Here is a 27,989-nt window from a genome sequence, read left to right on the forward strand (position 1 = left end):
CTCCATTTCCTTCCCTTCAGGAGAAATGCTGGACTGGAGATATCTAGTGGGAGCATCCTGACAGCTACATAGCCACCAAGAAGGCAACAATCAAATAACGAGAGCTTGACTCAAATACCCAAGCAGGAAAATATAACTGTCAAAGTTTACCAAGATCTATAAAGCTCAACAGCCTGTTGGGCTTGACTCCGCTTGATAAAGAAACCAGCAGCATGGAGGGATACAGAAGAACCAGAAGGTTGTAGCAGAAGAACTACGGCCATGAAGAGTGCTATCTGCAACGTGGCAGTTTCCCTAAGGTAAAAATTTGATGGTGTTTTATAGGGATTTGGGGGTGTGGGAAGGGGTTAAAATACAGGAGAGAAGGGTTTCAGGTCATTCTGCTGCTCATTGACTTTTCTCCTTGCAAAGGCTCTGAACTTCCCCTGGTTATAAATGAAGGAGCACAGTTACTTCTGGGCGCTACTTCTGGTAGTGAGAACAATTCTTCCTCATGGTCACTTTGTGTTTCACTCAGCTATTGACAGACTGGGAACTAGAAACTCAAGTCAGCAGGCTTCAAAATATTGTTTCCATCACGGTTCTCCTCCATAGCCACATATAGAGTAAGCCAGGAGGAGAAAGAATACTGTCAGCCCAGGTTTCTCCACACACGTTCTCTTGATTTATCTGGTCCCAGAAGTTACCTCTAACCTTTCTGTCTGCTTATTTGTAATGACATTAGCTACCTCTAGCCTTCCCATCTACCTCAGTAAAGGTGACTTCTTCCTTCTCAGATGTAGCACCATGACTTTACTGCATCAGTACTGAATAAGGAAAATGCATCCGCCTAGGAAACAAGCAACCTTCTCCCCAGCAGTATTTTCTTACAGTGCTACTCATTTCCATTACATCCAGATTCAAGGCAGGATCTCTAAGCCCAGAGACCCTTCCCTTGGGAGCCTCCTTCCTCATATTGCTACAGAAACCGTTGTAGATGTTCTCATAGTTCAGTGTTTAAATTTGGGCCCTCTCATCACATACACTGTTTTATTTTCTTTTCTATTTTCTTCCTCCCAACTTATTTTACTATTTCTTTCTTGGTAAAGTGGCTTTAGTTTCTCTGGAGCAATGCTTCTGCTTCTACTAAATATCTTGTAATCAACTTCCACACAGTGCCTGGCAAGAGGGTAGGAGATGCTTTAAAAAAAAGCCGTTGTAGGAATTACTGAAGCTGTATAGAGGTATTATGCAGGTTCACAGGCTGCCTCTTACAAAAGCAGAAATACTGAGGCCTCCAGGAACTCCACACGTGAATTGGGTGGAAAAGAGGGGCCGGGAAGAAATCCTGCAGCTTTTTTGCTCTTTGTGAAGGCTAAGTACAGCCTGGATAGTAACCTTTGACTGACACCAAGTTTTACACTTTCAGTAGCTACAACAGAACTACATTACACGATGTATTACAAACCTCTGGCTCCCTGGACAGCAGATGGAGTCTGAAAGTCCCAGCAATGTCTCACTGGTACCTCCCACCACAGTTTCACAAGAAGCTGCAGGCTTCAGGCATCCTTGGGGGTTTGTTCGGTCAGCAACCCTTGTCTGCCCGCTCATGTCCCGGTTGTTGGCAGCACACAGATTAAGCTGTGCTCGGGGGCAAGTCTCTCTGGTTGTTTAACAGACTCATGGCACGCTGCCATAGGCAGGGCACACTGTTTTCAATATATTCAGTGCTGCATGACTTCATATCTGTGTTCTCTCCAAAAAAACTTGGGAATCTATCTGGATGACAAATGCTATATATGATAAAAGCAATTTTTTTATAAACTGAGGAACCTTTCTTTCAGCCCTCTTGAGGTATTATACTTTCATTCAAGCCAGGAAACCTGGTTCTTTATAGGCACCAGGGCGGACTTCAGTAGTGCAGAGCATTTACCATCAAAGACCACACTTGCTGAATCAGAAGACACGAAGACTTCAAGGTATTTTCCCCTTGTGGCTAGACTGCCCAAATCTATTGACACCATTGTAACGTAAAAGGCTTTTATAGACTCTTCCCCATCAACCACTGTAACACTGTCAATACTAAAGTACAGGAGGTCCCAACTTGGCTACAGTCTTTTAGGAAAAGAGGTATATTTAGCAGCCCCACCTCGTTACCTGTAGTGCTGGGCTGGGACAAAGGGATATGGATGATAAAGAAGGAAATCAAAGTAAGCTCTATTTAAACTACCAGCTTATTCCCAATCTTAATATACTATTCAGGTCCCAGACTGGTCTAAACGTCTTGCAGTAGAGAAACTAGCACCATAAAAACAATAATGATAATAACTAGCTGAGAAGTGCGGGGATTGCCCCAAGGAGGCACTGCTCTTCAGCTGCAGAGTCAGCACAGGAAGGCAGGGAGGCTCTGAGCGGGTCAGGCAAAGCAGCTCCCAAGGACTGCTGCTAATAACACCTGTTAACACCTAATAACTCTGTGTGCTACTTTCTGTATCATTTGTGTTTTGCACATTAAAGCTACGCAATGTTTCTGATGCAGGAAGCAGTAGGGAATGATTTCTTCCCCCGTCAAGAACATGTGGCCATCTCTGGAGTGAAAGAGGACAGAACTTCATCAGTGCACAGCAAAACACCAGAGGCAAAGACAAGCTCTTTATAAACTTCAGAACAAACTGGGATATACAGAAAGCAATTACCTTATTGAAATGCAGGCAGGGTACAAAGGCTAACATCCTGCTCTTACCAAAAGTCCCTTAACATTTGAAGACAGCAAATGCCCTGGACCATCACTTTACATCTCTTTAGAAAGAAGGCAATTCCTTCAGGACAAACTGAAGGGGAATTGGCATGTTAAACACCATTGAGAGAAGCATCGTCTAATGAATCCTTCCTCTGCTTTAGGAAGAGGCATTATGTGACCGAAGAAAAGCCACCCTCAGCGCACTCACCTGGCCCAACCTTGTTTGACCAGTGAGATGCTGGGAGCCATCAGCACAAAGTGAGATATGGATGCTGCGTTTGCATGTGTGCACCCACCGACAGCTAAGGTCACAGAAAAATCCTTCATCAGGTGGACTCAGGTTTCATTCGCAAGTGCAGTCCTCATCATGTGTGGATTTCCTATACACAGATGGTAGGAAGCACCAAGGTTTCCAAGCACCAACAGCTCAGCCAACTGTGGATGGAGAACGGTAACTTCTAAATTCCATCTGCTCCTTTTTTGTCGCCTTCTGTACTCAGAAACACATTCATCAGAAGCACAAGCATGCTGGGACAGTGACAAATTTTACCATCTCTGGCTTGTCACTTCAACAAGATTAGATTATTTTAATATTAATTCATTATCCAATTTAATTCCAATTAATTCCATTTTTACAAGGCCCTGACACAGCAGTGATTCTGGAGATAGCCTCTGCTGAACACTGGATGTAGCATCTTTCTTTGGGTCAAACACCTGCCTTAGAGTGAGACTCCCCGGTCCTTCATCAAGGACCCCCTTTTCCTACTTTTCCCTAACAAGGGAAAAAGGGCACTGAAACCACTAAGATGGATGAATAGCTTTCCTTTTTGGTGGGATTATGTTCAAGAAAATAGTTCACTTTCAAAATTCTCCACAGATGGTTGAAATAAGAGTTGATTCCCCATCCTCCTTCCTCGTAGGGGTGCCAGCCTCTTAACAGAAAGAATATTAAAAGCACTTTTCATCTTTCTCACAGGGAGAGGCTGCATTAAAGAAGGGAACACTCCACTGTACCTACAGGATAGCAATAAATCATGACAGCTCAGGGAAAATTTGTATTCCTGCATTCTTTAGTCAGGAACCAGCTTCCATGGGTCATCCATTCCTACCTTCCAATATACTACATTTAAGCTGAGAATACAAATGGAAATAATCAGCACCTGAAGCATTCTCATTTCTACCTATGCTTTGCTATAATACACAAGTCATTATTCCTGTCAGCTCCCCATTAGCTGCCACCTACCAATTTGCTTGCAACTAAGACCGAACTCCATCCCTAGCAGCAGCAGAAAAGAAAAATCAAGAGGTCCAACAGGACCACGCAAGACAGAAAAAGGAAGATCTAAACAGAAATGGCCTGGAGAGAAACAGAAAAAAACAGGAAAAGCTATGGAGCTGGGAAAAAAAAAAAAAGCAGAAGATGCAGCCTGAAATACAGAAGGGGGGGCGGGGAGGAAGGTGTGAAGAGTACAGGAAAGAGAAATGCAGAACTGGAACAGATTCCAAATCTGAGCAGTGATGCCCTGCACCACCTTTCCAAAGCTGTTACAATCTGCATCAGAGATAGGAGGACTCAGAGCATCTCCCCATATGGCAGCCTGACCTTGGTGCACCCTGCTCTTACACAACCCGGACTCAGGCAGCATTGGTAGGGAAACAAAACACCCATAAAGTTACTAGCCCATTCCCGAAATGCAGCTGCCACAGATCTGCCCCATTAATACTGCACAACCCTGTGTGCAAATTTATACTTTGAAAAAGGACAGCATGTTATTATAGCTCACATTGTTCAAACCTCTCCTTTGCAATAGCCCTGGTACCCATTTTAACAGAGACTACTACGGCATAAATGAGAGGAAAGGACCACTGAACTACGTGGCAAGTTGCCAGGTTCTGCTGCAGCCTCCAGCAGTTATGCTCAAAGAGATTTAAAGTCCAGCATAACCTTGATTTTTAATAGAGTCACATTTAATGAGCTTTAACGTCCACAGTAATAATTTCCTTATTACCTATCCAGGAGTCGGAACCATGATCAGAAAAAACGTGACGCACTCCAGTCCAACGAACGAATTTAATAATGGCCAATACATTATCAAAGCCCTCAACATCATTGTCCTTAATGCCTTTTTTTGGTTAGTATAATTACAATTCTTTGAACCTTAAGTGTTATTGTTGCATATCACATAAGCTTGCTGAACACAGCAAACCTGACTGGCTAGAGGCCACCCAAATCCCTCACCTCTGCCAATAAGCCATTCAGGCTATATGGCAAAATAGGACAATAAAATCTTACATTTACCTCTATCTGTCAAAAGGCAAAATGCAAACTTACACATGACCTTTGTTGTTTTCCCACCCTTTATCCACACTTGCCCTACTCTGTCCTCTCTCCCTTCATCCCATCCAACTCTGACACGAGGCACCTCCCACCTCAAAAGCTCAGAGAACTGAACTTGCCTCTTGCGTGTGTCATATGAATGAGATGGATAAACAGACATATGGGTATTGCAGCTGACAGAAAGGGGTGCAAGAAAAATTCTAATTTTTGTTACTTTTGTATAGAAACAGTTCCACAAACCTCACTGAAACCTGCTCCCTTATTAAGCACAATAAACCTCCCTCCCCAAGGCAGCCAATGGCACAGTGACAAACGGAGCAGAGGGAGTTTCTGCCACATGCTCCTCATTTCACACCTTGAAAATATATTAAAATGGAAGGCATATGGCAGCCATTCCTGTGGGCGGAGCTGTTGAGATCCCAAGAAAACAGTGAAAGCTGGATCTCCCATTTCTTATCCAGAGGAAGACAGTGTAAGTTTTCTGGCCACGCAAATCCATGTTGTTGAGCCACTCCTGGAACAGCTGTCGCTTCCACACTGCAGATGCTGCGTGAGTTAAGCAGGATAGAGACAACGCAAAAATGGATGCAGCTTACTCGGCGTGCTTGATGAGTTGTCCCCTAACCCACCAGGAGCTCTGCCCTGCCCTAGCAAGAAGGCCAAATCTGGCATTCATCTGGCTAATTTAAAGCCAGCTCAGATATGTCTGCTAACCTTGCAGTCAGTGCCGCAACATCCTCAGCATCTCTTGCACATCCTAATATACACAGTCTTCATCCTCTGACCACACTACTGAATGCTCCCGCAGCAGAAAGGAGGGTTTAGGACTATTTATGGCAACGTTCCCTGTGCATGACAGTGACGCATAAAAGTACATAAAATACAAGAAAAAATCCAAGATCTTTCCATATAACCTGGCTTACTATATACATGTCCTGGTCTCATCCACAGAGCTCCTCCATCCTTCACTCACAGCTCTTTTTCTCATTTTGTTTACACGAACCCTTCCATACGCACTTACAGGCGCTCTGAGAATGCAAAGGGCCCTCCTGTGACTGTGATAAATGACACTGAAGTATTTCCCACTCTGATAGGCTCTGCAAGTGATGCTCTCTCCCATTTGAGTTGGTGACCAGAAGTCAGAATGATGTAGCATGGGACTGGGGCAAAAGGAGAAAAAGCATCACACGCATGAAAGGTTGGAAACACCCTGAAACCCAGTGAGCTGTTTGTTTTCCTGTCGGAATCAAAGGCAGAAGAGAAAACATCTTTAAAAATGCATCCCTTATGAGCTAAAGACAAACCTTGTAACATCCCAGCACAGAAGCACCTCACAAACAGCTAAAAGCAGCTGCATGAAAGGCAGCAGAATAATAATTATGAATAACAAATCACAGGAGGCATACGTGAGAAACACATCCCCCCAGAAGAAATGGTCTAATTACTGTAGATGATACCCCAGAGGTTCATTTATCAGCACCAGAGACACCGACTTGACCTCACCTCTGCATCCTCTCTGCCCCTGACCAGCACTCTCCTCCCTGGGCTCGAGGAGCACTGTCAGCTGCGTGGATCTGCAGCATTAGATGTGCCGGGTACTCGGGGGCATAACGACAGACAAGGGCATTGGGTAGCAGCATCCACTGTAACTTAAAAACCAGTGCATTTCAAATTCAAATTGCAATGCAAGAACTATCCCCAAGAACTGCTTGAGTCTCACTGGGGTCTTACACTGGAAACTCCTACAGGCAAAGGCAGCACAGCCTTCCTTAAGCGCTCAGGAAGTGTTTAATGCTTACGCATCTGTTAGAGCATCCACTAACAACAGTGACAAACTGTCAGTGTACCTCTAACATCCAGTCAGCTCTTCACGTTATAAACCACCCCATCTACACTTTTCACCGTCATATTTTTAAGGCTATATAGTACCATAATCCACTATCAGATGCCAGAACAAATGCGTTCTTAGCAGTAATAAAGTACTATTGTTTGAGCAATGGGAAAACAAGCAAGCTACTTTCAGAGAATTTTAGTGTCGTAACAGTGAAAGATATTTTCTTCTGTGTATTTTCTTTAAACCAAGGCTCTGCCATTTTGTGAGTCTCAGGTCTCCAGCACACATGGCCTTCGAGGAAAGCTCTGCCCTCTTAGCCTCATCTGAGGGAGGATCCTGACCTCCAGACACTGACCATGTGCATGCTGCTAGGACACTACAGGTTAGCTCCACACGGACCTTCAGCTCTCGTCTATTTTTCTCTTCTTTAACAAGAATGTTTTGAGGGCAAGGTACATGCAGGAGAGTTACAGCAGTAAGACCTCCTGGGCTCTGCAGCATGACTCGACTCTGCCTGGTCCCCTCGCAGCGTTGTAGGTGATGGGTCACGTTTTATTGATATCCTTACCTTGATTTAGAGAGTCTGAGAGCATGTCCGGAGGCATTGACTTTGGGGTTACTGTACTAAAAAGTCTCGTTCAGATATGTGAAGGGAAGACAGACGATACTGGAGAGTCACAAATTCTGTGAAATGTATTTTGCTCGGGGAATGATGTACTCTATTTTCATGGAGTATTGAATGTAGCTGTGATTAATGGGGCACATATACACTGATAAACAATATTAATATGTTTTAAGCCAGGTCTGAAAAGATTTCAACCACTTGCTTCCCTGCAGCTCTGAAAGTTATTTCCTGCTGTCTGTACTACCTCAAGGGCTAAACCAGCCCTGAAAGGAAGGAAATATTTCCTTTTACTCCATCGGCAGCACCAGCCTATGAAGGCTGTTGTATTGGTATTTCATTTATCATGAGCAAATGATATGCATTATTATTATTTATCCTTACCACCTACCCTCTGTACCAAACTGCCACAGGATTGCCACCACAAATTCACTCTCCCCTGCATCAACTCAGCTTTTTAAATTTTCCTTATACTGTTCCATCAAGCACACTGTCTGCGATGTCTCCATCTGCTTCTGCAGTCAGCTCCTCTGGCAGTATGGATGAGTAAGTGTATCTTCAGGATCAGAAGCCAGCAGCCTACCTGCAATTTCTTGTGGTGACTGAAAACTTCCAATTCCTTCCAAATTCCCAGGGATGGAGCCACCTCCTTCGAGCACCCTCACCAGCTCCCTCAGCCTTTCACACTCCTCCTGGAGTTGCTGCTGCTCCTCCTTGCGCTGCTGCTTGGCCAAGCTCGCTGGGTTCATGCAGAAATGAAGAACTTTGGTTCTGCTGGGGTCATAGTCACCCTGTGTGGCAGAAACAACAGAAGTAGATTGAGTAACTGATCCAACCTCCAAGTCCACCCAACCTGTACCACTCTTTGTGCGAAGACAAAAAATGTTACAGCAGAAAAAAGGACGCTTATGCAGTGAGAAATCAACCAAACCCAGTATTGCTTCTCCTTCTCTTGCTAGTCTTTTTTAAAAAAAAAAAAACAAAATACCACACAAAACAAACCCACTCAACAGAGCTTGCTCCCTGGCTGACGCCTCCACAGTTAAATTTAACTCCAGAAATGAAGTTTTATAGCTGTATTTTAAATCTCTTGATAGCAGAAGATTATAATGAACACACAGATACACCCTTAAACTACAGCAGGACACCCAGTACTAGCCTAATTTATTCCTCGTACCAGCCAGCAATGTCCATATGACTCCAATGGTGGAGTCATTAGCAAGTTGTATCAGCTCACCCCAAGCAAGTGAGCAAATATTTCATTTTATACTTTTTTCTCAGAGTTAAATTGTATTTATAGCAGTTTAAATAGTCAGTCAAGTCCTAAGATAGCAAATTAATATTCTTTCAAAGTGAGAGGAAAACACTGATGTTACATTTGTGATTTCAGAGAGACAATTTTCATATAAACTACAGGAAGCCTCACGACCATAAAAGTAGTAAAGCATGTGCTAATGTTGGCTTCCACAGCACTCTGCCCAGCTGAAACCCTATAGCAACGTCTGCATAAAAAGGCATTTTATACGGTAATATTTTTCCTTCAATTAAATCTCAGGACCTAAAGTGATTTTGTAAACATTAATTAACCCTCAAGAGCAGCATGAAGTAGGTATTATCCCAATTTTATCATTTCATTTTCATTAAAGACAGACTAGAACTTTATGTGGGTTTTTTTCACGCAAACCAGAGCAGAGACTGAGCAACTTCATCCCGAATTGCTGGTCATTGCTGGTAAGAGACCCCAGAAGTTCCCATTCCAAACATCTTTTAATGAAAATACTCCATCCACATACTGTAAAGCACCTCTGCCCACAGCAAGGAGTGAACTGCTGAAACTCACCATCCCAGAGCCTGGCAGTAGACACAGCACTGGTTCAAAAATGGGTTTGGCAAATTCATGGACAACAGCTCCATAACTGGACCCTGCCAGGGGAGGGCAGGGCCCATCCTCCAGCGCCTCTGGCTGCTGGGAGAGTGCTGGGGAGCGTGGCCAAGTTTGTGGGCTCTCCCAAAAGAGCATCTTCCATCACTGCAGTCAGAGATGCTCTTCTGGGCTGGACAGACCATGGGTAAGGGCCAGCTGGGCACTTTTTACGTTCCCATGTGATGCTACATCTCACAGCTGTTCCAGTGCCCTCTTATGGGAATCATACTTAAATTCTCCTTTAAAACCTCACTTGCTAGACGTTAGCTGGGCAGAAGGCAGCTGGAAGAGGTACGCTCACCCGTAGAGACACAGGTGCCCGTGAGCAGTGTCGGGGTCTGGGTCCAGCGGCGTAGCCAGCGACGCGCAGGCGCTGCGCGGCTCGTGGCCCCCCTGCGGTCCCCAAGGCTGGCTCCCCCCCTGCCAGCTGGCTCCCAGGGCCATGCCAGGCAGATGGGCCCCACCGCAGAGGAGAAGCAGCCAAAGCTGAGGCTGGCAGGATGCCGGCAGTTATGCAGGCAAAGGGGAAGCACAATTTAGAGCTGGGAGAAGATGTGAACTCCAAAAGCACTTTTTGTCAAGAGCATGGGGTTCACATGCTGTTGAATACGAGGTTAATGCCTTCTTGACTCTACCACTGAAAATATCTTTTAAAACTGCACAACTGGAAACCCTGAATTCCAGTGCAACTGGCATGGAAAGCATCAGTGTACCTGGAAACAAACACATGCTCTACTGCTGTGTTTCCCAGACCAAAAAGTAAAGTGGGTATGGTTGTTCCCCATACCTGTACTCTGAGCAACCAATACAGTGCTCCTTGTGAGAAATCAGTTTAACCACATCTGTCCATCTGGGTGGAAGACAGGGTCACTATTTCACAGTGTATGTAGAAGTTAAAAACAAAGGGAGCTCATACCTGTAACTGTATGTCCCAGGAAAAGAGGAGGTGGGAGGAACCTCCTGACACAGGAGGACACGGGAACCCCCAAAGGGCTGCTGTGGCCCAAGGAGTTCCCTCCAGAGAACAAGGGAATCTTAAGGCACAGAAACCTTGGGTACCCTTCCTAGTTGTGCAGGCTCCCTGCAGTCAGAGTTTGTGGTCTTCATGGCCTCAGCCATACTGGGCAGACAATGCATGTTCTCATACCACCAGAGCCTCACAGTACTCAGGAGAGCATCTATGCCAGCAGTGTGCCCAGGTAGCCAAGAAGGCCAATGGCATCCTGGCCTGTATCAGAAACAGTGTGGCCAGCAGGACCAGGACAGCAATCGTCCCTTTGTACTCTGCATTGGTGAGGCCGCACCTCAAATCCTATGTTCAGTTTTGGGCCTCTCACTACAACACAGATATTGAGGGGCTGGAGCGAGTCCAGAGAACAGCAACGAGGTGGTGAAGGGTCTGGAGCACAAGTCTGATGGGGAGCGGTTGAGGGAGCTGGGGGTGTTTAGTTCCAGTGTTTAGTCCAAGTAACAAGTGATAGGACAAGAGGGCATAGTCTGAAACTGCGCCAGGGGAAGTTCAGGCTAGAAATGAGGAGGCATTCCTTCACAGAAAGGGTCATTAGGCATTGGAATGGGCTGCCCAAGGAGGTGGCGGAGTCACCATCCCTGGAGGTGTTTAAGAAAAGGCTGGAGGTGGCACTTAGTGCCATGGTCTAGTTGACATGGTGGTGTTAGGGCAAAGGTTGGATTCGATGATCTCAGAGGCCTCTTCCAACCAAATTGATTCTGTGATTCATCTGGGAGGGCAGCACCACCCTGCAACCCTGCAGTAAATGTGGCTTCATGACCCCATTTCAACAGAGAGGTCAAGACAAACAGCCTGGACCTGACAGACAGGCCAGTAGAACCAAGAGAAGAAATAACACTAATGACAGCCTCAGCCAGGAAAAACTTAGGAAAGAAATGAAGGACTGGGACTCCATGCAGCAGCTTGGAAATGTTGAACAGAAGGAGCATGAAGACAGCTGTAACACCAGCTTATTAGACATATTTTCCCCAGCAGCACACTGGCATTTACAAACCTGTTTCTGCATCTAACTTCTCGTGCTATTTGCATTTCAGGACTCTTCCAGACAGGTCAGGGCACTCCCCACTCTCCTGTTTGCCTTTCAAGGGAAGAGATTCAACCCCAAAGTTTGCAATGGGGTTTACGCTGGCTGGCAAAAGGATGCTCTTAAAATCAGAGCTGCAGAGCCCGTTTCTCCCTGCGCAGCCAGGTACGGTGGTACTTCTGACAAGTCACGAAGGGTGGCTCTGGCCCCGTCTCCCTCGCTGGTTGCAGTGCCAAGGTCAGGCAGAGATCACGGCTCCTCGCCCCGGCTGCCATCACCACGCTGGCTCCAGCACGCAGCGCAGAGATCGCCTGCGCTTTCATACTGCACCGTCACTGCAGATGCTCACGCAAAGGCACGAGACAGCAGAAGGATCTCAGCGTGGTGGAAAGCCGTGCAAAACCTGGAGATTGCTACTACCTTCCTGCCGGGACTGCTTTAACCCATGCTGTGCTAGTCTGTTTATTTTGCAGGTTATTTACTCTTTAAAACATCTCTCTGGCCTTTCTATAAAGCCCTGCCATAAAATTGCAGTGCTTTGGCTCTTATAGCTCTTTCAGCCCATTTATCCTCTCCTTTTATAACATCCCCACCTTGAAAAATCATGCTCTCAAACTCAGAACTAGGACTTAGCCTTATTTTCGGGGCTCACCAATGCTCCTGAGTGTGTCAGTCTGAAGCTACACTGAGACAGGCGAATCTCTTAAAAACTCACTGTGATACGAAGGCTGTAGCAGAATCCATCTCATTTAACATTTCTGGGAGATCACTAACATATTTGCTATGCTACTCACATTTTTGGGCTAGGGGCAGTAGCTTTCTCTTTATTCTACACAGCACACATCAAACCAGTACATTTCTCCCTACAGCTAAAATATTAGTGCTGCTGGTTTATATTATAGTAACGCCTAAAAGAAACCAAGTGAGACAGGGATTCCAGTGTGCTAGGTCCTGTACAAACCTCACAAGAAACTACCACCTAAAGCCCAAAAACCAGACAACAAAGCCTGAAGATCCGGTATGTGAGGGGAGCAGAGGTATGGAAAGATGCAGTCTCCAGTTAGAGACTCCTTCACAGCACCGTGGCAGAAATGAAAAGAAAATATGTCTTCAGAGATGACCCTCCTCATCACCGGTCCGTACTGCCGCCTTGCACTGTCACACCAAGCAGAGCATTACTTAAGTCTCTGGGAAATTTACTGACATCCTATGGATTTTCAAATAAACGCAGAAAGCTTTCCATGGAAACGGTGCAGACCGGAGCCAATTTCTGACGAAAGGCATCAGTTGCGTGTGTATGTAATACCAGACAGGCAAAACGGTATCACAACTTCAATCGTTTGGAGTATTTTTCCAAATTTCTGAAGGTTGGGAGTAGCTTTGGTTGGCTCTAGGAAGTGTCATGGCTGGAAATTGCTAAATATAACAGGCGGCAAAGTAGCATTAAAATCTCACTAGCATTTGAAGGAAATGAAACCCTAATGCTGGTAAGAAACCAGGGACTGAAGAAAGCAAACAACCTCCTCCTGGAACCCCGTTAGCTCTGGAAAATGTAAATTGCTGTTTTCCTCTGTCAGCTGCTCTTCTCTCCACAATAAATTAGTCTTACTGATCAGAATTTTGTCCTTTCAGCTCTGCAACAGAAGCCTGGAAAATGGTGTTTCTGGCACTGGGAGAGAAGACCTAAACCAGATTTGCCTATTTAGAAAACGGTTTCTAATCTAGGGCCACTGATCAGGAAGACCAAACAGGGGGATTTGAAAAGTGTGGTACAGAAGAGAGCGCCAGGCTTTTTGAACAGGAGCTGGGACTCCCTGAGCAACTGCCCAGGAGCAGCTCCAGATGCTGCTGCTGTGCTGAACCAACACACGCAAGGAGGTATTGCTTAACAGAGTTAAAAAACATCTTGCAACAAATGGTAATGTGTCCCTAGTTTCTCCAAGAAAGTGTACTTTAGGTTCAGAAACTTGGTCTGAACGTGAGAATTGACCAAATCCACTTAAGCTCGTGGTGCCTTTATATAGAAATATGAGACATTTGGGGGATGCAATCAATATATGACCTATAGACAGTCCCTTTGTTGGAAAGGCACCCTGTCCCTGGTTCATTCAGTAGATAACTTGGTAGAGTGTTCTGCTCATCAGCACATCATGGCCTGTGTGTCAGAGAGCGAAGATGATTACTGCTAGTTTCTCAGCAGCACCCCCTCTTTACCCCTATTTTTCCCAATACTTTTAAAATTGGAAATTGTAGAGATGCTGAAGAGTAAATAACTTGAACTAGAGAACTGCTGGCGTTCATTGATTCTTCTCTCAAGGAATAACAGTGAGCCAGTAATTCAAATTTGTCAGAAAAATGTACACACAGCTTCAATTTAGGAGGAAGCAATAAATACCTTGATTGATTGCAACCAAGTCTGGTTGACACTCAGTAGAAGAGTGAATTATTCATTCCTGGAAAGCAAGATGCTAACTAGCTGATTTGGTGCTTAAGGCAGCAAAACCATTTTTGTGCTCTCAGAAGGGTACCGGACATTTTACAGAGATGATTTGTTGACTCTACATGTTAATATGTTCTACAATTTGTGAAATAATGTTGTTTTGACACGTTATCCCCAGCCTTCCAGACACATGCCCCAGGGTATGCACACGGGAAACCCTCTCACAGACCACTGAGAAGAACCATCCCACCACTTCTGTCCTCGTCGTGCAGTCATTATGTGAGACAGCCACTGTAGATGCAACACACAAATATTGTCTTAATGCAATTTGTTCTAAGCACACTCTGGGACATGGCAGAACTATTTAGTAAGACTCTGGCTATCAATAAGCTTTCTGACAAAAGACTGTGGAAAAGAGAATATGCAACAGGGCCAATTTGCCATCTAGAATGGAGATACAAGCTCAAGTCAGATGCTGCTGCCTTCCTTCCCACTTCCATCTCACAGCTTGAAAAAAAAACACCCTGAGGAGATAATTGTGCTGATGCTATGTGTCATTTTTAAAAACTATACTATCGGCAAACAGTCAGTATGTTGGTCTACATGTTGAAATTATAGCTGAAAAACTTCCTAAGTAATCTCCCCATTAGGGAAGAATCAGTCAAGTGACGAAGCAATGAATGAAGACAGGATTGCTTTAATCTCTGAAAAACAGAAACTTTTCCTTTAGAAGAGGAGTTGTTCAGAAGAACAATGAAAGCTGCCAGTGACAGCACCTTGAAAAGGGCTGAACTTATTCTGGCATCTGTCCTCCTCGTTGTTTGAAAATTGCACAGTCCCAATTCAGGGATGTCTTTCTCCAGGAGTTATAAAAGCTTTTCTCTCTACTCGACTCACTTTCACAGGCCCACAGGTAAGAATAAAGTACTTAAAACTATGTAGACTACTTTACATTGACGAAACATTCAGTGCTTAACAACTCCATTTAAGATCTATTCATCTACTGCAGATATTTCTAATCAGAAGGCAGAACTGGTTGCAAAGGGAATAGTCTCAACTGTTGTGAACATGTTTATCTAACATCACTAATGAAATGAAAGAAGTTCATATGTCCCAAGGAGGCAATGACTGTCAGGATACAATGTCAGCAAGCACTGTCAAGGATTTTCAACTCACTTCACATCCTCATAGGCTCCTCCTGTTTAATGCATTTGAAAGCAAAGTCGTCAAAACCCACAGATGAGGCTGACATGCACACAAGTGCCTTATTTTTTCACAGTCTTGATGTCTATCAACCTTAAAAGATTGTGATTTCTGAGCAGCGCAATAAATTCTGGCGGAGCATATGGACAGCTGAGTTTAATCGCTACTCGTTTGCAGTGCAACAGATTGTGCTTGCCCCTGCTGAGAAAAGGCTGACGATTGGAAGCTCTTCAAGGAAAGGACCATTTCTTCTTTGTGTGACTCTCGCATACAGTGAGAGCATCACCCAAATACAAGCAATACACACTGCTGCTTTCTCAGCTAAGGAATTTGTTTCCATGCTGACTTCTTAAGAGAAAAATCTCCAAGGTTTCCGGACTGGGACATATTATTTAATACCAAGGTACTTAAATAGAAACCATCTAAGGAGCTTAGTAGATTGTATCAGCTTTAAAGAAATAATGGGTCAGTAGTTACCTTGGAAGAACATCAGAAATGAAGACTGTATCTATCTGTAGGAGACAGATGGCAAAATTTCTTAAACACAGATATAAAACATAAAGCATCAACTGGAGGGGTAGAGGAAGAGGAGTGTTTGAAAAGCATCCAACTGGCCAGGGAATGCTCTTGCTTCCATTTGCTACCTCTTGTAGGCAAAAAGTAGCTTAAATTGCAAATGCTAACACACAGCAGATAATTGGGTATATGCATGTGGTGAATGTCCAAAACAGAACTTTTGAACTCACATGCAGAAGATGCTACTTGCTCACTGCAAGTACAGCCTGGGTGTAAATTTTGGTAAAGATCTCAACTAAAACAAAAGTGCCACATCCTGAATCCTCCAAAGATAGAGAGACGTGAAACAGAATCACTGCTTAGGAGGCTGATCAGAAGCTGATCAACGATTCAGGCTATTCAGATTGGGAAAACCAGGAGTTTGGGGCTCCAGAAAGAAAAGTGGTGCTGAAAAGTGGGGTTTCCAAAAAGAGAAGTGGCCCCAGAAAGAAGAGGGCCTACAAAGAAGGTGGTGATGACCCTGACTGGAGGAAAGATGCTGAAAGTGGAGGAAGATCCTGGAGATCAGAGAAGTGCACAGGGATGAAGGCCAGGGGATGCCCAGGGGCCTTGGCCAGTAACACCTGTGACTGGTGACTGCGAGCAGACAGGACTTTCTGCCCAACCTTCCCACACCAGCAGCGATCTTCCTGCGGGGAAGGGATGCCAAGTCCGAGAGAAGGCAGCACCGAGGTGGGGGAGCAAACAACCAACTGTGTGAAAAAACAAAGTGACGTAAAATGTCTGATATCATTGGTTCTAAAATAAACCCCAGTGCCCAGATCTACCATGGGTTGCCGCTTACTCTGTCCCACCTGTGACTGTCTCCTGTCTTTGTTTTGTGACAAAATGTTACCTTAAGGCCTCTGGCTGGTCTCTTGCTGTGTTAGGATCCAGCTACTGAATTCATACAAAATCCAAGTTTCTGATGCTTGCACTGCTAGAAGGGCTGATGCTGCTTTTGAGGACTTGCAAGTTTATTTTGGGGATTCAGTGCTTCCTCCTGACTGCGGATCCTTTACACAGTTCAAGCTGCAACAGAAATGCACGCCTTTCCCAAAGCTTCAGGTTTCTGGAACTACTGTTTCGCTTTTCTGAAAACATGTGGTATTTGTGAGTAAACACAGACACACACACACATGGGCTTTGCACACAGCTAATAAATACCCTGTTGCTTTTACTAAATTATGAAAGCAGAGAAGCCACAAATCATTAGAACTCATCTTTGAATGTATTTATCTTCAGTTTACATTTAATGGTATAGCATTTACGTTAAGAATTGTCTGCTGTTAAGTCCTGCATCAATACCCGTTGAAAATTTTACTCAAAGATAGAGAACAAAACAACAGTAGGAAAGCAAAACTGGAATTTATCACCTGAAAGGCACATGCAAGGTTCCCAACAACTATAGCCCTTGTTGCAACAGCTTATTAACTAGAGTCAGCCTAGCTATACAGGTGAGCAGCTTCTTCTGGTCTATCTTTATTTTATTCTTACTTTAACCGTTTTTAATAAAAAAAAATTTGGTTACTCAACTTTCTCCTACAAAAGAGTATAGGAGGCATTTCTACACCCAGTACAAGGCAGACTCAGGAAGCTTAATCCTACCTCAGGAAATGCCATTTTAATGGAAATTCTGTTTCTTGGTTTTGTTCTTTTTGCTTCTTTGCTCAGGCTTGTTAAAGTGATTAGAGTAAAACCCAAAGTAAACTGCATCCCAAAGAATTCCCTCTGTACCCAGTGCACAAAGCACACCACACTCACCAGCCCCGTCTCCCTCTCCCTCTGTCACAGAAGATAACTACATCGAGGGATCTTTAAAGCCCTTGGAACAAGAGCTGTATTAACAAAAACGGATTGCAAAGATGAGACAAAGCAAGCTAACAAATAAGCAACAACCACCACCTGCTCCTCTTAGTTTTGCCAGTATGTGCACACTCGAAATCAGAAACAGTTGGGGAAAAACCAAAAAACAGAAGGTGCCGGATGTTGGGCAAAGGCTCACTCATTCCCACCATGTTCCCTACCTTTTTCCCCACATTTCGCTCTCCATCATATTTGTGCGTAAATCTGCAGCACGCAGAACCCTGAAACTTGGCAGCAGAAAATAACTTGGGCACCATTTTCATCCTTCTCTTAGCCAGTTCTTAGTCCAACTCCTGCTACTTCTTCCCCAAAACAGGAAGATCTTTCTCCTTGCCCCAGCGATGTGACTACACTTTGGTTCAGGCAACCCCTCTTCTACGGCCTCCTGAACACCCACGTTAGTCATTTCCAGAACAGTGAAGGTGAAGATAATCTGTGTTAGCCTGAGTAATGCCTCTTCATCCACAGTAACTCCTCTATAGTTCCCACCAGCACAACAGGTTTCAGAACCTAGCCCTCACATGCAATGACATGAGTAATCCCACATTACCTTCCCTACTCCATCAGTAATGCCACCTCCAACACCTGGATCAGATGCTCCTCCCACAAAGACTTCTACAGGGCTTTTTCTTTTCCTTCCTGAGCTGATCTGCCACACTATACATACTCATTGATATTCCTCCCTATGGCCCTCTTTTACAGCAGCATCTACAGCAAATTAGCAATGAGACAGAGAGGTGGCTGGAGTTAGGATGTCTCACAGACAAAAAAGCTCTAATCACCCTAATCACACTGCTCTAACACCAGACCATATCTTTCGGTACAACGTTTAACACATTTTGGGCAGTGCTGCAATACGAGTAATAAAATAAAATGTCTCACCAGTGGTGCTGAAGCCCTTCAGGTACAGTTTTAGAAAGGAGATCCTTTCTCTATAGCCATTTTCAAACGCATTATCCCCTGGAGGATGCAAGACTATAATTTGCATTGAGTGAGGCATTCAGATGAGGTCTGGGATGCAAACAAACGTGACAAGAAGGTTAAGAGTCAGGACAGCAAGACATGGAACGGCACGGAGTTGGGATAATCTAGAAGAAAAAATGCACTCAAATGTTCACTGTCCTTTTCAATCACTGCTCTTCCTTTTACTGAAATGGAAGAAAATCACAGTCTGCTCTAGGATAGTTTGTTACCACCTAGAGATTTGAATTCCAGGGTTTCTACACCAGTTTTTTCAAGTCAAGGATTCCTGTCTTTCCAGAGAACAAAGTACATAAAAAGTTGCTATTATTTACACTCTAGTAGCATGCAGAGGAGATCTGTGATGGTTCAAAACCTCTGATAAAGACACCGAAAATAAAAAGCACATAGGTTCTGAAAACAGCCCCAAAGAGCTTACAGTTTGAGTTATAAAAATTCTTTTTCAGAGATAAGACTTAACTTCATGGTGAGAAATGCTGGCTTTCAGAGATCTGAATTTCAAAAAACATTTTATCAACTTTCCCATACAAATGAAGTAACTTCAGTTAAGAATACCTTTGAGAAGTGTCAGACCAAACCTAGCTTTTCAAAAGAAGTACACATAGTTTAAAAAAAAAATTAACTACTTCTTTGCTGCTCTGTTTTCTTATTCTGCATGCAACATGCACATACAGATACTGTACAAATAGACCAGAAAGACAGAAGGTACTTGAAGTGAGGGTTTTTTGGTACTACTTACTCCAATCCAGATATTCAACGACTCAAAGCTTTCCCTCCCAACAATGCTCTATAAATCTTGGTTTAATGCCTCCATAATTGTGTGTTTCCTGGTAAAGCTCTACTTTGCAATGAATTCAGATGGGATTTCAAGGGGAGATCCCAGAGGAGAAAAGCAGCATGGATTGGTGGTGCTGGCCTGGGACCCTCGGTATTCAAACAGGAAGGGAAGAGTCAGAGTGAAGTCTGACAACAGAGGTCCCTCTTTCAAGACTTTATAAAGGAAAGTAAAACTGCAATGTAATAAGATTTTCCAGTTAATATGTCTCACTAGCAAAAAGCAAAACTTCTACAAGTATTTTTTTTAAGATAGTATCTTATTTAAAAAGAAAGATGAATAATTAAAAATTATGTAGAAGCCACCAACTTCATGATCTGATGGCAGGACGCATCAAAGTTCAGCTGAGCATATACAAGCCTGAAAAGTAAGTGAAAAAAAGAGCTGTCCATCACGTCATGTATTTTTACAGCAAACACACTGCATAGGCTGGTTGCTGAGGTCAACCACAATAGCACTAACAGCAACGCTGAAACTTCCTAAAGGCTTCAAGTACACCAGGACATTTTGATCCTGTAATTTAGTGCATATAAAAGTACTATTATATGTCCTTGCGTGTATAACTCTGACCTGGCAAGGTACAAAGCAAACCCTGAATAGCTCCGCTGCCTTTCAGTGAATGAACGTGCACCCTCGGTCTTGACCACACCACAGAGCTAACCTGCTGTCATTAACAGATTCCCTGCCTCGAGCTGGAAGCAGTTCCACTTACACAGCAAGTCAAGTTCCCTTTCACATCATACAGAAACTGTGGCAGACGTATATGGTTCGGAGACTCATTTCTGACAGTCTCCTCGAGCAGTTGGGCAGTGTCTGAGTGGGTTTTATAGTAAACGTGCTCCAGGTTAAACAAGCTCCACTGCAGCCTCTCACTGTGAGAGGTTATCGCCTCCCACACTCCTTCTGCTTTGGCCAAGCAGCAGATAAAAATGAGGAAAACAAAACATGTCCCTGCAACACACCAAGGGGAAGAAGAGCTAGAGAAGAATTGCAAGTTTTATTCTTTTTGTCACGGCCACTTCTCAGCAATGTGGTGTTCGTCTGGACACAGCTTGCCCCTGGGGAAAGCTCATCTTCCCCAATACGAGCTCAATGTCCAAGCAGGTACCAGGAGGAAATTTTTCTAGCAATGGATAATTTGGTAGAGAGAGAAGTGACAGAGCAAATAGGGAGCTTCCAACATCTCAGAAAAACATAAATACGTGTACATACCTTTCTTAATTATGCATATAGCTACGTACGTTATTCACCAGAGTCACTGTAGTTATACTTAGATAGGTTGAATATGCAGAACCCTCTTTTGTTTGCTCTGTTCTTTCTCAAGTAAGAGACCTGAGTATCCAAAACATCCAAATATCGATTCAGAGGGTACATTCGCTTCCAGCTCCTCAGGGCAAACAGGCAAATATTTGATTTTCCCTCCCCTTTCTACCATTTGATCAGGTTACTTTCTTTATTTAAGCAAGTTGTAGGATCCCTGATGAAAAGAGCTCTTTTCCCCTTCTCCAGGAGCACGGAAAAGGGCTCCTCCATCTCCTTCCTCCTTCCTACCTGGTGATGATCACCTTTTGGTCCCAGGTTTCTTTACCCAGCTCCTCAGGGAGTTGGACTCTGCTCCCCTGGTCCCCACGCAGAAGTGCATCGCTTTGTGTCCCTTTATTCCTTAAAGATTAAAAGTTTGTACAGACTTGGGATTAACAAACATTAGAGAGGTCCCAGGCAGTGAAAACAGGGCTGTCAAGGAGCAGCCTGCTGTGCATACAAAGAAACCCTCGACTAGAAGAGTCAGCAATGCAAGGAGAATTAAAAAGCACAGTTAAATAACCCTAAATCCTCATGCATATTTATAAACTACATCACATCAAAACTAAATCAATACCCCTCACTGGTTACATATGGCCTGAGAAAGTAAGAGCTGGTAACTTGGTTTTGCTTTACCCATTGTACTGATGAGACCCGGAATGTCTCCATATCAGAATAAATCCTTGGGCTGAGAAGGGGAATTTCAAGCTGTAACATAGCAGGGTAAGATGGAGCAGAGAGGAGAGGAGGAGCAGCCATCCACACAGTGCGGCCAGCACAAGGGATCCACCTGACCTTTGTCTACAGAGAAAAGTTTCAATTTAAACCCTTCTACTCCCATGACAGAGAGATAAACATTTCTGGCATGAGGGCAGGTTTTTTGGTTTATGGTGCACCTCTGTAGGTGACATAAGCTACATCCCCCCACCATTTCATATCCCATGGGCTCTGTGAGGCTGTCCACATGGGGACTTATATCAGCACAATCATCTCCTTAAATATACTTTCTTGGCTTCCACTGGGGGAAAATACCTCTTGGTTACCTGTAACTACTATTCATTTTTTCTTAAATGCAATTTGAACCAAAGATATGGGAAAGTGCTCAGAAACGTCACACTGGGATCACCAGCCCATTAGCAAAATGACTCCGTCAACATGCTAAACCTGCCTTATATCAATTCATCTCCAACAACACATCTTCTTTATTTGAGCTTAGACTGTTACAAAATTGAGCCAAAATCAATTTAAATCTATCTTGAAATATATTTGGTAGACACAAAACTGTCTGGACATGAGTGCACGACTTAATGGTCTGAAATACAACTGTCTTGTCCCCTGTTTGATTTTACTTCACCAGTTTTACTTCACCATGCTAATGGACTGGAGAGTAACAAGCACATTTTGCACAGAGATGTGAAGGGGCAACGATTTCAAATTTTACTGCCAAGTTTTCCCAGAATTATGACTGCCAGGTCAACCTATAAACTGTTAAGACCCTACAAAACCTCATTCAAAACACAGTATTTCCTGCTGTATAAAATTCAAGCTTTGATTTTTATCATCACTTTTCTCATTGTCAACAGGAATCACAACATTTTTGTCAAAGAAAATTGTGAATGAGGAGAAATTCTAGTTTTCTAGTGTTTCTCAGTGGGAAACCAGTTCTCCAGCCTTCGTCTAACAAACCACCGAGGAGAAGACAGTTCAGGCTTACACAACAGCTATCACAGCAAGCTCTTGCACTGTGGTAGTTACTTCTTTCCCATTAAGTTTCAGTTAGATAACTCATGCATAACTCAGAAACACAGACCAGCTGCAGCTGAGAAGGCATCTTTTCAGCTTTATTTGAGCAAACCTGAAAGAAAGCCTTTCTGTACTTTGCTAACTACAGATGGCATCTTTAAGCACACAATCACACTGACTTTCAGGGGTCAGATCATATTTACTATGGATGAACACATTTTTCCTTCGTTAAACTTTTGTAGCAATTACCTGATCATTTTTCATATTTCAGTTGCTGTTTTGTTTTTAATGCGATTTTAATACCTTAAAATTAATGCTACTTCATCTCCAATCTTCAGCGGCATGCAGGTTCTCTGAGGGAGCTAAAGGCACTTATTCCAAGTCGCTTTCTGCTTGCAGGCAGAACCCCCAAATAGTCTTTGATGCATGTGGGACGTACTGAGAGAAACCAGGGAGTTTCTGCCTGAAACTGATACTGAACAGTGGACAAGCACCTCAGAATTCACCCGCCTGAACCAGCAAAAAGTGGCCTCAAGAATAACGATAAAAATCTTACTTGCATAAATTTATACATTTTTATCCTCCAGTAGGTCAACAACGAAAAAAAAGATCAAGAGAGATGATAAGGGAAAAGTACATTTGGTGCTAGCGATTTCAGAAAAAAAAAATATTTCCTGTAATCAGTGTGAAAGGAGTACAAATCTTTGCCATCGTCTTGCTTAACAGAGCTCAACAATGCTTACATTTCACTTGAAAGGAAATACCCATTTCTGTTATTTCAGCCCATTCAATCACTCCTTCTCTACTTTCTTCTCCAACTTAAAACCTTGAATCGGATGAATTCACTTACTGAAGTTTGCAAATTACTAATCACCCATCGGCGGTATTGATCTGCACATTTTGCATTTACAGCAGTCGAGATGAGACAGCACTGGCTGGTGAATAGACTGTGAAGACTGAAAAATGAGATTAACCAGCTAGCCTCATATAGATCAAGTTATCTGCTGCCTTGTTCACTTCTCGTGAAGCTTCCAGAATGCAGCAAAATGAATCCCCTTAACTCACAAGACAGGACTGATACATAACTCCATTAGAAGAAAAGATCAGGAAAAGCAAGTAATACAATTTCATGGAAAACAGGTCTTGTCAAACAGACTTGAATAGATTTCAAGTCTACTTAATTAAGATAACTGTGTTGACATAACAGAATAGGAATTCTGCAAAATATTTGCCTCAGTATCAAAATCCCATTTTCTTTTAAAACTAGAATGATGCAAAAATCAGACTATGACAGTTTTTAAATGGTCCAAAAGCTGATGAACTAACAGTGACACTTCCCATTACTTCCAATAAGAATTGCTTCTTTGACCACTCGTATGCAGCATACATTCTCTATACATAAGAAAATAATAAATCCTTACTAGAATATGCAGATAACACAAAGGTAGAATTGTAGCAAACAACAAAGCCCACAAAGATAGCTTAGAAATCTGATTGTGCTGGGCACAATCATTCCACATGAATTCAAATGCATCATGAGACATCCTGAAGCGCAGAATATAGTCTCAGGTATACAACACAGCAGGTACTTTCTAGAAGACAATGTCTGCAAGGAGGGATTTTGGCCATGGTTAATAACTAAGGGTTATCTCCAATTTAAAAAAACCCAAAGGAATAGCAAGAATCTTTACATACCTATGAGTAGGACTAGAGAAACAATATTGTCTCTGAATGCAGCATTGATTAGACCACTACAGTGATAATGCATCCAGGTGAGGTGTATATGTGTAAGAGAGTTGTTGAAAATTAAGGAAAATTGTGAGAAGATTTCCATAAATGATTCATGGTCTGAAAAACACGTCACACAATGAGAAATGAAAGGAAATCAAACTATTTCATTTACTATGGAGAAGGCTGAAGCAATCTGATCAGGGTCTTCGGTGGAAATCTGACACTAAATGGTTCTTTAATCTAGCAAACAAAAGCACAGCGAGAACCCAATAGCTCATGGTGAAGTCAGCGAACTGGAAATAATATATATTTTTAATAGGGATGGCTAACCAGGGAAACCAATTCGTTGTCTACTACTTAGTAACTTTAAATCAATATTTGATATCTTATTAAAAAGAGTCCGTGGAGCAATCACAAGTCACTGGGTGGAGATTTCTCTTAAAGCTGTATTTTTTGTATTATATAGCAGATGAGACTAAATGGATATTCTTTTTGGCCATAAACCTCTTAATTCAACTCTTTCCAATTCCTCCAATTAAGAAAAAGTGTTATCCAATACTTTCATCCATTCTCTCTCATATCGTTAATTCCCACTCTTACTTTCTAAGCCTCCAGACAATTCTGTAACTTCAGCATTTATTCCTCTTAGACATAACAAGAACCTAGATGTTATCACTGACAGTTTAATCTTTTTCAAGGAGAGTTTTAATTTGTAGAGAAATTATATTAGAATCAATGCCTCTAAATATAAAAATACTCTCAAATCTATGTTCATTTTAATATTTCAGAGTGGCAGAGCTGCTCAAATCCTCAGGTGATGGAAAAGTAGAATAACACTTAAGATAGAGTCACCGAGATTGTGCTTTTTTCCCCCTGAAGGAAATGTCTTTTCCACAGTCATAACAGCAACTTGAACACATGCATGCTGATCCATACAGATGTAATCCAGCTCTTTGGAAAAGTACAAGGGTTTTTTGGTGATTAGAGTGCAAAAAATCAGAGAACGGACAGGTTTGTCATCTGGCATCTTTCTTGGTCACCAGGCCTTAAATCAGGGAGTCTCCATCCTGATTTAAAGGAAGTAAAGTTAATTTAAGGACTCCTACTTTTCTGGGAGATGGTGAAGAGAGAAACAAAGGTGGATGGAGATGTAAAAGCTCAAGAAAAGAAGTCACAAAACAGGAACACATCTCTACATACATTGCTCTTGACCACATTCTTTGTAAAATAACCATTCTGCATGTATGTTCATCTTCATTAAAGCCAGAGATTTCACAAACTATTTCTCATGTTCCCATCTAACATCCTGCTGTTAGTCACCCATCCATCTTCCACAGCTGCCCTCTGAAGGTAGCCTCTGTCATCTAGTTTGGAGCACCTTTGGAGACGAGGCACCTGAAGGATTGCAAAGTGGAAGTGGAGCAGGGAAGCAAACAGCTTGAACAAGCACAATTTAACCCTGTAATCCCAGATTATTTCTAGCATGCACGTGTCACCATAACAACAACATGATTGTGGTTCTTCATGTCCATCAAGCAGAGGTTCAGATGGATAAATAATTATGATTCTGCCCTCAGGAAACACCTGATAGATCATGGGCTGGAACACGGAGAAAGCCAGCTTCAGCAGTCAGCTACAAAACGCTCTGTTGTAATAGATAAACCCAGCCCACTAATCTCAAACTCGGTTCCCCTCAACTATCTCCTTACCAGTGCTACCAATTCTAATCCACGTTAAAAAAGTCCTACAGGAGACCATAACATGGCTGTCTCCCTATACTAAAAAGAAAAAATTCTAAACATCCCTAATTCCTCAATACATGCCTGCTTTCTTTGGATCAGTAATGAGTTTGTCCATGTTGAACTTGAGAATACTGTTCAATTCTATGAATTCTGCCTGGATCCTTACCAACCGCAAACTCTAATTTGTTTTCTGAATGCTATCTCAGCTGTAAGAACTGATCAGTACCCTCACTTCAGCTCTGCAGCATGTATATTAAGTTAAACCACACAAGAATGTGTTTGCCTCTCTCAAAAGCTGTTAAATGAGATAGTCTCCTATTCAAAACGAAGCACTACTAGGCAAAGAACTAGTGAAATCAGGAGTACTGCTCTGCCAGGTGAGATGGTCAGCAAATTTGGGGTTACCAGGTTGGGCAGTCCATGCAACCTCCTTAGGAGGAGCACCTGGCCCCAAGGGCTAGGCTGCTGCCAAGATCCACCAGCTGTGCCCAAGAACGGCCAAAGCTGCTCAGGCCCAGGCAAAAGGAACTGTACCAGAATGTGACAATGTACCAGACCTGGTGGATTTGGACAGGTGTAATAGATGGTCAAAGGAAATTTGTCACTGCAAAACCGTTTTCTTTTAAAATTGAATCATTTCTCTCCTGCTGTGTTCTCCAAACCACACTGCATCAACAGGGGCTGCTACGGCCAAGGCCCTGAGCATCCCCTTTGCAGCACAAGGGGCCAAGTTTCAGGGCCATTATCCACAAATTCCACAGAAGCCACTTACTCACACTCTGTCATACCCACAGCAGAGCTGGGATTTGTACCATCTCCTTCCTTCTTGCCTGCCAGACCCATGCACAGTCGATAAAACTGGCCACATCCCCAAACCCCTCGCATTACCGGCCCCTTGGCTCGGCTGTAGCACCATCTTCCTCTTGCTGCTGCTGAGCCTTCTCTCGTGCATCTACACTTCATGAACATTTATGTGGGAGGTTTTACTTTTCCACAAATAAGCTTACTTGACCAAGTATTTATCAATAAGCAAAGATGAGACCCTGAGCCCTGGGTTTTTTTGTTTATGACAGCCTTATTGCTGATTTGTGCTTCAGTCAGGGATGGGTTTTGGTAGGGTGCTACCACAGTGTAGCAAGCATCACAGCAAACAGCCAACCTTTGTTTTCAGGAGATTACCAACTTGTTCCTGTGTCCCTGATGCAGGGTTGGAAGTGGGAAACTACTCTTACTGTGTGCAGGTCGCTGTGCTGCACTGCTGGCCCCTGTACGGGCAGTTGCTGCTAGTCCAGATCACTCTTATCTCTAAATAGTCATGTGAAATTAGAGTGCAACAGGCATCCTCAGAGAACAAGGTACTTGGAGACAGAAGGTGGATTAAAACCCAGTTTTTAATATATTACTCCCTACAAGTGAGCTCTCAAGTGCACAGTCTCTAAGCTCTTGGGAAAGAACAGTAGCTGAAAAAACACAGGGGTGCTGAAGAGCAAATGGGAAGTGGAGCAATGAGAGATTTGGCTGCTAGTGCTAAAATTTCAAAGACAAATTTTAGTTTTTTTTCGAACAAGGAAAATATTTTCCAATTCTCTCTCAGGAAATGGGAACGTGCAGACTGACGGTGGACCCAAGGCTGCTTAAAATCGGATCTACAGTCTGGCTGCTGTAGCATGCTGCAAGGAATTTGCAATGTTCAGCCTTAGCTGGTCTCTCTCAAACACAGACAACCCTCCCTTCGAGCAGCTGTGACAGGCATCCCAAACATCGCAGCAGAAAGGGAGCTAAGCATGGGGGAGAGAAGCTGGAGTAAGAGGATGGAGGTACTTCCCGTGCAAAGCACAAATGAAGAGAGCTGAGAAGGCCCCTCCACGGGACCATGCTGTTGCTAGACACGAGCAGATCCCTCCTGGGATAAGCAAGAAAACCAGCGTGAGGTAAGGGAAGATATTCCAGGCTCGATTGAAACGCCTCCATCCATTGCAGTCACATCTACCAGAACCACCTGAAATCTCCATTTATCACCTCCCTATTTTAAAACTAATCAATACCACTGCGGGACAGCAACTTTCTGTGCAAGTAGAAAACAAGATAGCCTAGAGCCCT

The 27,989-nt window shown here is 43.4% G+C and overlaps 1 protein-coding gene across 1 annotated transcript in view; it reads right to left on the reverse strand.

Annotated features, from left to right (window-relative positions):
• Positions 1–27,989, reverse strand: part of MAD1L1 (MAD1 mitotic arrest deficient-like 1 (yeast)) — a gene marked incomplete at its 5' end in the record, with an annotated part of 190,615 nt that overhangs the window by 117,586 nt on the left and 45,040 nt on the right. Inside the window, one exon of the mRNA XM_009699503.1 lies at positions 8,097–8,304. Within this exon, the coding sequence (XP_009697805.1) occupies positions 8,097–8,304 (208 nt within the window). The remainder of the gene's footprint in view (positions 1–8,096; positions 8,305–27,989) is intronic.

The sequence above is a fragment of the Cariama cristata genome, unplaced genomic scaffold (assembly GCF_000690535.1).
Source record: "Cariama cristata isolate BGI_N322 unplaced genomic scaffold, ASM69053v1 scaffold6084, whole genome shotgun sequence".
In the NCBI taxonomy this organism is placed as follows: domain Eukaryota; kingdom Metazoa; phylum Chordata; class Aves; order Cariamiformes; family Cariamidae; genus Cariama; species Cariama cristata.